Below are 8,778 nucleotides of genomic sequence, written 5' to 3' on the forward strand. Positions count from 1 at the left end.
CCAATGTAGAGAAGATACCTGATCTTGACCAGAATCCAGCAGTGCTAATTGGAAAGAGGAGAAGAAAAGGGATGCAATCAAACATACAATAATCGGAGTAGTGGGGCTGATGTGGAAGCATTCGCTTGTTGTTTGTTCTTCTCCCCAGGATTGAGCTCAAGGCAAACCAGTGGCTGTCTGTGCAAAGCACTGATTGGCTGCCACCTGTGACATCATGAGCCTCCCATTCTTCCAAAGTACAGAATATCAAAGCAGTTGATCATGACAATATATTAGGCGTGACTGAGAGGAACATTCCATAAAGTATGCACCTCTGCTGAGATCGTCCTCCTTCCCCATCAACTTCCTTACTTTAGAAAAACTTTTTTTGAGTATCTTTGTGTACCAGTGTGTGCATGCGTGTGGAGTGCACTCACCCAGAAGAACATCTCCCTAAGGTATGCAGCCTGTTTAAACTTTTTTGTTTTTATAGGTTAGGGCCAACGCTTAAACAGTGCCCTAAACAAACTGGAAAACAAATTGCATTTCCCCCCAGTAACCAACCTTGCACACTCTCCTTATCTCATTCCCACAGACTGCCACTTTTGAATTAAGTGAAGTTGTTAAACACTCTTCAAAGGTAAGAAGGATGGCATATATTCTGGTGGCTAGGGGGTTCTTGGACTTGGGGGTTACAACTGCCCACCAATGGAAAATCACTCATTTCCAGATAAGTTGGATTTCTATGGAGCAGAACCACATTGGTTAATACCAACCATTAGGCAGAGTGAGATGGCTGCCTCCGGTGCTTGGGGGGGGGGGCAGCAGCAAGGCTGGGGGACAAAGTGTGTGCTACACAACCTCTCCTGCAACCCCAACTCCTCGAAAGATTCTCTCAATGGTGTCTCCCCCCCCCCAAAAAAAGTACATATCACGTGGGAAGGCAGGCGAACTAATGCCAGTGTACTGGAAGAAGCAAAGATCACCAGTGTTGAAGCAATGATTCTTCAACATCATCTTTGTTGAACTGGTCATGTTGTGTGGATATATAAACACAGTATAAACACTGACAACTGTGAGCATTCCAATTGGAGAACAGCCTTTACCAAAGGTGTTGAAGACACCTTTGAAGACACACGAACTCAGGACGAAAGGGAGAAATGTGCTAAGAGGAACGCACGCTTGGCAAATCCACACCGTGATCAACTCCCATCCGGAAACTTATGTTCCCACTGTGGAAGGATGTGTGGATCCAGAATTTGCCTCCACAGTCACTTACGGACTCACTGTTAAGACTGTGTTCATGGAAGACAATCTTACTCAGCTACGAGTGATCACAGAAGAAGAAGAAGAAGAAGAAAGTGTCCTCACCCTTGCCAGGTGGCCCAGGAGGCCTCAATAACTAAAGATAGCAAAAACATCAGAAAGGTTCAGGAGAATGAACAGGTTCTCACTCCTCCTGCCAATCAACCAGTCCAGGTCATCCACCCAAACTAAGCTTAAAGGTGGCCTAATAAGAACCAAGTTAGCTGTCATCCAGAGGTTTCTATATCTGTACCACCATCGGCTGCTCAGTCACATGACCAAGAAATGGTAAACTAGAGACTGGCACCGCAATAGTAAATTGTTCAGTTTTAGGGGTTCCAGTGATTACATTTGTTTATTTGTTTCACATGAATATTTGTTTGTTTCATTAAATGTATGCACTGCTGGACTGTTGAAAAACTCTTGAAAGCAGTTTAAAATCAAAAGTATGACAAAACACCCCACCGTTCCTCATCTGGTATCTGCCTATCTCACCCAGGTATTATGATTTCAATTACACTCATGATTAATTTCAATTTTTTACCCAGCCTTCACCACAAGGCCCCATATAATATCACACAGTTTGCTTTCTTAGATTTATATACCACCCTTCATCATAAAATCTCAAGGCAGTTCACAGCATTTTAAATTACAGCCACAACAATAGGGTGTGTCCTAAATGTATATATCCCAGGCCACAGTAAAGAGGTGCATCTTCAGCATTTTTGATTGTAGAAGCTCAAAAAGGTGAAACCTCTGGCTCATTCCTGAACCCTCAGTTAGCATTTGCTTGCAGCCCACAAAGCTGCTATTATAACCAGAAAGGGCAAGGGGGCGGGGCTAGAATCACACCAGCCAGTAATACAAAGGGATCCTGTGGCTATATTGTAAGACAACACTAAAAGCTAGCAAACTTTTCTGTCTAGTTTTTCCTTTTCCTTCCAAACTGGCTTCCCTCTGCAGGGAGACTCTAAATCAAATATTAAGGTTAGCAATTATTTCCTCTAAACAAACAAACAAACAAACAAACAAACACCATCTCTGCTGATTGATGATTTTGCATGGTTTGCAAAGTTTCTAAATAGGCTCTATATATTTTATTTTATTTTAAAAAAAACCGTGATTCACAGTAAAAGCTTACTTAATGGAATCTTGTAATGGGATTTTAATAAAGGGTTAGAACAGAGCAATAGACTTCTGGAGTCAAGAGAGTACAATGCCTAAAACAGGAAGGGTAGGACATGGATTGAGAAAATGTGATTTCTTCCCATTCAGACACTCAAGATACGGTGGCTATAGTTTTGATAAAGAAATCAAGGCTGCATCTGTTCTGGAAGAGACATAAGACGGAAGTCGCTGCATCTTTAAAACGCATCTGCCACCCACAATAAAGCTGATCATTCTCATTTTCTACATAAACAGATGCTTCCAATGTACAAAATAGTAAAGCAGCTAAAGACATAGTATAAGATAGTTATGGTACAATGCTAAACTACGGCACATGCATTTTTATCCTCCCACATCTCTTGTCAATAAAGCCTCTTTGTGTGGGACCTTTTTCATCTCACACAGAGACCTGTCAGTATGCAAATAATGGTGAGATCAGGCAGGACCCAGTTAAGTCACTGAGGAAAGGTGAGTGTCAGAAAACCTCTGGATATTTTTTTTTGCTGAGCATTCCACAAACAAGTCTGCAGCTGTAAATCAGCAAGCAGAAAATCTGAGGAGTGTGCTGGAGGCTGAGCCAGCAATGACATCATTTTGGAATGAGTTCACAATGACATAGCTTTGGACATGTCGAGATTTAGGGTTCTATACTTGCCAGCCATAAATGCGTAGTCCAGAGGCAATGCGTTTTATTGAACCTATTTGTATAGAGTGAGACTGAAGCAAGTGTTTGTGTTCCACAGAACTCTTTACTAGGCTACAAAGTTCTATATGAAGACAGCAACAGAATATAGAACCCAGTTTGAGGGAAGTGGATAGAAAAAAGGCCATGGGCACAATCTTATTTTACTAGAAAATTACTTAAACAGTCAATGAGATATGAGGAAAGCAAAATTCTAGAGCCTGTGGTTAAAGTGCAACAGCAGTTGGTTCAGAATGAAGTGGTCCATGAGCAACTAGAACATGCCAACGAGGACATATTCCCCAATATTAGAAAATCACTGGCTTCCCATTTCTTTCCAGGCCTATTGTGTTGATTTTGACCCATAAATCCCTATACAGCTTGGGGTCAGGATTGCCTGCTCCCATATGACTGTCCCTGCTGTCTTAGTTAAAGTGGGAGACAACCATGGATAGAGCCTTCTCAGTGGTGGTGCTCAAGTTGTGGTATTTGACTGACACCTATTCTCATAACCTTAGGCACCAGGTGAAAAACAACAACTGTCCTATTCTCCAAACCTTCTTATTAAATGGTTGTATTGCTTTGATGTAATGTGCTATTGCACTTTTACTTTTGTTTTGTTGTCTCTTACGTTTATCCTTCTTCAATTGTTGTAGGTTTGTTGCTTTGAATCAATTGGTGTTCAAACCTTCATTGTAAACCACTTAAAAACCACTTTGTTATTGCAATTGGGAGTTAGAAATCATTGCTGACCTGATGCAAATCACCAAGGGATCTTAACAGTGGAGCTTGATCCATCTTCTGCCCACCTGCCAACAGCTTAAGCCTAGCTACTCAACTAGGTGTATGATCTCTAAAGCTCCAGAGAGAGGAAAATGGTTTTTGAGATGTTATGGAACATAGTTTGGGAATTCTTCCTGTTCCCAGCCAGCTACAGTTGAAGTACCAGTCTAAAAACGTAAAATGCCTTTAGCATGTTTTGCTGACAACACTGTGCATATGCAAATTCCATTAGGCTATAACGTTCTCTCACTAGAGGTCCAACTAATTGCACTGCTTTTCAAACAAGCCATCCATCCATTAACTTTAAATACACTTGTGTGTTGCAAAACCACAACGCAGGTGCTTTTATGGGCATCCTGAAAGAACAGGTGTTTCTTTTCACTGTGGTTTGACCAAGAAGAGCGGCTAGGCTTTGTTAAAGCAAAAGCCACCTTTAATTACCATATTTTCCCATGCATAAGATGCCCCCTATTTTTGGGGACTCAAAATTAAGAAAATGGGGGAGATTGCCCCTGTGTATAAGACTACACCCCCCTTTTACATTATTTCTTAGTGGAAAAAAACTAGTCTGATACACAGAAAAATACGCTGTGTCTTTTTCAATCAATGTGGGAATGCCTTGAAAAACAACAAAGTTCAAGGGCTATTATTGTTGCAGAAGATTCACATATATGGCTACTGTACACAAGAAGGGCCCTGCTGGGCCAAACCAAAAGTCATCTGGTCCATCCAACATGCCGTTTCCGTATCTGGTTTACAACACAGGGGCACAGGCAGCTGCCTTGTAATGAGCCAGACCATCTAGCTCAATATGACTGGCAGGAAATAATCCAGGAGTCTGGGTAGGAGTCGTCCCCCCCCCCAGACCAGCCTAGCAATGTCAAGAATTTAACCTAGGACCTTCTGCAAGCAAAGCAGATGCTCTACCACTGAGCTGTGACCCTTCCCCATTAGAGAATTTTCAGTTGGACAAATAGAATTTTAATGACTAAGAGTCATCACTTGATCCATCCTTCCTGAATTCTGAGATCACACTGAGCTCAGCTCAAATGCTCAAATGGGCATGGGTGGCATCAGCTGCCTATGGTTCATACTGTTAGAAGGAAAGCCATCGTTGCTCCACTTGGAAGTTTGGGTTGCAAGCCAGTTAATTCCTCTGCATGCTTTCGTTTCATTAAATCCATTGTGGAAAGCTGGGTGCAGAACATCTGCTTTACACATCTTCCTATATTCCTAAATAAGGGAGGGAGCAGGCTGATCCCGCCCTACCTGCCTTCAGACCTTTGATTAATTGGGGTGGGGCGAAGTTAATCTGCAATTCAGTCTGTTTCAGTCCATGAAACAATTGATCAGAGTTTGCATCCCTCCCTTCGAATTTAAACATATCTGTGTTGATTATAAACACACACCTACCTCCATGGCCCGTGAAGGGAATCCAAGACGAAGCTCTCATTAAAGAGAGCTTCCTTAAAGCAATGTTTCCTAAACCCACGTCCCAGCACCCTACTGATTTCTTCCTCTAAGGCTATAATTAGGACCTCTTCTGATAGCGCCTGGTTTCATTCCCTTGCACCCTGCGGGGGTGGCGGCAACTTGAATAAAATATTGGGGGACCCCAGGCAAGTCCCGCCCCGCATAATCGATCACAAGACACGGTGCACACATACACACACACACTATTTGAATGGCATCGCCCATCAACTTTGGGGCGGGCGTTTGGCCCTAGGAGTTGGCTCCAATTTCAAAGACACCCCCCCCCCCCCCTTACGCGGCAGATATATTTCTAGATCACAGCATTTGTCGTTGTTACATATCCGGCACCCTCTGATCAGCCGCTATCAAAGCCACAGTATATTTTAGAGAGGGCGAGAAATCCAAGGCAGCCCAGCCCAACCTTGGCTCCGCCTTCTTGGAAACTGCGGAGCGAGGAAAGCTGGGCGAAATCTTGCCCTGTCGCTCCTTTTGTTCGTGGCGCCCCAGCAGAGGGCTCCTCGCAGTCGTTGCTTTCCCTCGATCCCGAGCTGCCGGGCGGAGGAATCCTCTCCCGGACAGAATGACAGCTCCTCTTCGCGGATCGAGGGCGACGCGCGTCCCTTCAACCGAGGATCAAAAGCCGCCCCGCAGCGGGGCGACAGATGCGCCGACGGGGATCCTTCGCCCGCGCAGGCAGGCAGGCAGGCAGGCAGGCAGGCGCGTCAGCCCCCTGGCCCAGTGAAGGCGCCTGGCTCGGGTGGGTCCCGTTTCCCGGAGCATCGGCAGGGAGATTCGAGGGAACCGCCAAGCCGTCGCAGAGCAACGCCTTCCCGCGGCGGATCCCAGAACAATAGGGTTGGACCTCGGGGACACTGCCGCGCGCCTTCCTCCAGCCCTCGCTCCGCAAGGCCAACTTTTCGAGGATCGGCGGCGATGTGGCCTGCGGCGGCGATGCAACTGGATGGGGTGGGGTGGTGCTGGAAAAGCAGAAAGTCCCTCTCTCCCTACCCCCCCCCCGCTCCACTCCGCCGCCCTTCTCCCACCTCCCACCGCCCAGGGGAGATCGGCTCCATTGTCTGGGAAAGGAGCGGGAGGTGCAGGGGACGGAGCGCGCGGTGGCGGCGAATAAAGGAGCGATGCACCTCAAGGACACCCCCGAAGGGTGAGGGAAGGAGGAGGAGATGGGCACGCGGCGTTTCCCCGGCCGATGGGCATCCCCCTGGAGGCTCGCCTTACCTGGAGGTGCATCCCGCTGTCTCCGGGCGCCTCGCCTCTGCTCTCTGGCCGGCAGCCGCCTCCCCGTCCAGCGACTGGGAGCCCGCCGCGCCCTCCATGGTCCTCGCCGGCGCCGTGGCTTCCTGACCGCAAAAGCGCCGCCTTGGTGGGGAGGGCGGAAGGCGCTGTCCGCAGCTCCGCGGTGCTGAAAGCGGCTGCTCCCTCGGCCGAGAAAGCGCGTGCGCTAATCCTAGGAGAATCGGCTGGGGAGGGGACCGGGCCGAGCCGGACACGTGGTCCAATAGCAGCGAAGGGAGAGGGGAGGGGAGACACGCTTTGTAGCGGGGGCTGGGGCTGCTGCCCAGTTGGGCTGATCGACCTCGTTATGACCGAGAGCATATCAGCGAGGGTGATAATGGACCTATGGTCCTCGGTGCCTTCGAAGTATCGGTGCTTTTCCAGTCTGGATTTATTTCCACAAATTCTGTAACTTTGTAGACCTCAAATCCATCCAGAAAAGAAAAGCAACTTGCATTTGAAAGCCAAACTTCTTGACCAGATGTTCCGATAGAGGAGCAGGAGCAGTAAACATTACCTGAGCTCAGCATGCCAGTCACTTCTTAATTTCTGCTTTAAACATTAATTCCTGGTTTTGGGGAAGGGGTCGGGGTTCCTACCTATGATTAAAAAGTTATGTGTTCAAAATAAATAAGTTTCCATCTTGGTTAAAAAGATCTGTCCCTTCACAGGCTTAACACTCGATTCTGTGTGAATGATGTGACAAGGAAGATTTAAGGGGAAATTGACTTTAAAAGAAAACCAATTTCAGGTTTTGTGCATTCAGTGATGATTATTGTTTGAATGTTTTTAATTTAAGTTGGTTTGGTTTTTTTTTTGCATGTTGTAAGCTGCAGTAAAAATCAGGGAATGAAGATAAACAAAACATAATACAATCCAAGCTGAGGTCTGGCCATAAAACAGTGATTTTACATTATAGGGAGTTAAATTTAGCTTACACAATAGCAAGCAGTTTCCTCACAATGCATAGCACAATTTATGTCCTTTCAGGAATGAATGGCAGAATTCTCTGTGATTGTAGTAGCTTTGGGCTAACTTCTGACACTGACTCTTGCATCGTTGGCATTGACATTGACCTTTCCAATATAATGACATCTTCTTTGTGTCACCCTCATTGAAAAGCGAGGACAATAAATAAATAATAGGAAAAGAGTGGTGGAAACGCAGTAATCCACCTTCTGTTTAGAATAAGCCCTTCCTCTTTTAATGCCATAGCAGTCTTAAGACAGCATAAAGACCATATAAGCTGTTCTGTGATACTAGTTTGGAGAGACCTTCTCTTAGCCTGGGATAATGAGATTTAGAAGCCTAGAAGAGTCCCAAGAACAGCACATGAGGGAAACAGAATTGACTCTGTAAGAATGGCAGTCTCAACCAACAGTGTGAAAGATGCTGAGCGAGGAAGCAGTCCCTCCTCCTGAATTCAGGCAACAGAAGTTGTCTGATTCATTTAAGCAGCAGGCTTGATGATTAACACTACAGCGATGGCAGCTGACAGATCCAAGATTGTTTATGTGTCCCAGCAAAAAGAAATGAACTGCTTGACAAAAAGATAGTACAGGATTTATTTGAAGTTAAAAAGCTCTGCTTACCAGTTCTTCCTCTCCCGCAGCCTTCTGATGCTTAAAAAAAGTTAGCAAGAATTAAGAAAGCAACTGAAATGTATAGATGAATTGACTTGACAGGCTTTTGTAAACATGTCACTACATTTTTCACTTGGTAGTTTTATGGAGGCTGCAATCTAGCAGGATGGCTTTATTCCAAAGGATGATGCTGGACTTTGTCACTTCCTTATTCGGAGTTCTTGATTGGTGCAGTGCAGCTCTTTAACACTCCAGCAGAAAGGAGGGACAGTGCTGTGGCCAAAGCAATGGGTGGAAATCCTCGAGTTTATATCTGCAACATCTCCTAGGCCAGTCTCCTCCAATCTGGTGCCTTCCAGATTCTTTGGACCACAGCTCTCATCTGGTCTCAGGAAGAGGCATTTTCACACTGTGTTGCTTGAGATCCTTTCACTGGAGATGGCAGGAGCTGAACCTGGACTTTTTGCATGCTCTGGGCTCTGCACTCCTCCCATAGGGTGGTATATGGGTGGA

At 45.8% G+C, this 8,778-nt stretch overlaps 1 protein-coding gene across 2 annotated transcripts in view; it reads right to left on the reverse strand.

The window, feature by feature from the left end:
• Positions 1–6,916, reverse strand: part of DISP2 (dispatched RND transporter family member 2) — a 29,346-nt gene extending 22,430 nt beyond the window's left edge. For both annotated transcript variants that reach the window (XM_083449736.1, XM_083449735.1), the window contains exon 1: positions 6,626–6,916. In XM_083449736.1, coding sequence (XP_083305862.1) covers positions 6,626–6,723 — 98 coding nt within the window. In that variant the 5' untranslated portion in view covers positions 6,724–6,916. The remainder of the gene's footprint in view (positions 1–6,625) is intronic.
• Between the last annotated feature and the right edge of the window lie 1,862 nt (positions 6,917–8,778).

Source organism: Podarcis tiliguerta (assembly GCF_965153285.1).
Source record: "Podarcis tiliguerta genome assembly, chromosome: 1".
Lineage (NCBI taxonomy): Eukaryota > Metazoa > Chordata > Lepidosauria > Squamata > Lacertidae > Podarcis > Podarcis tiliguerta.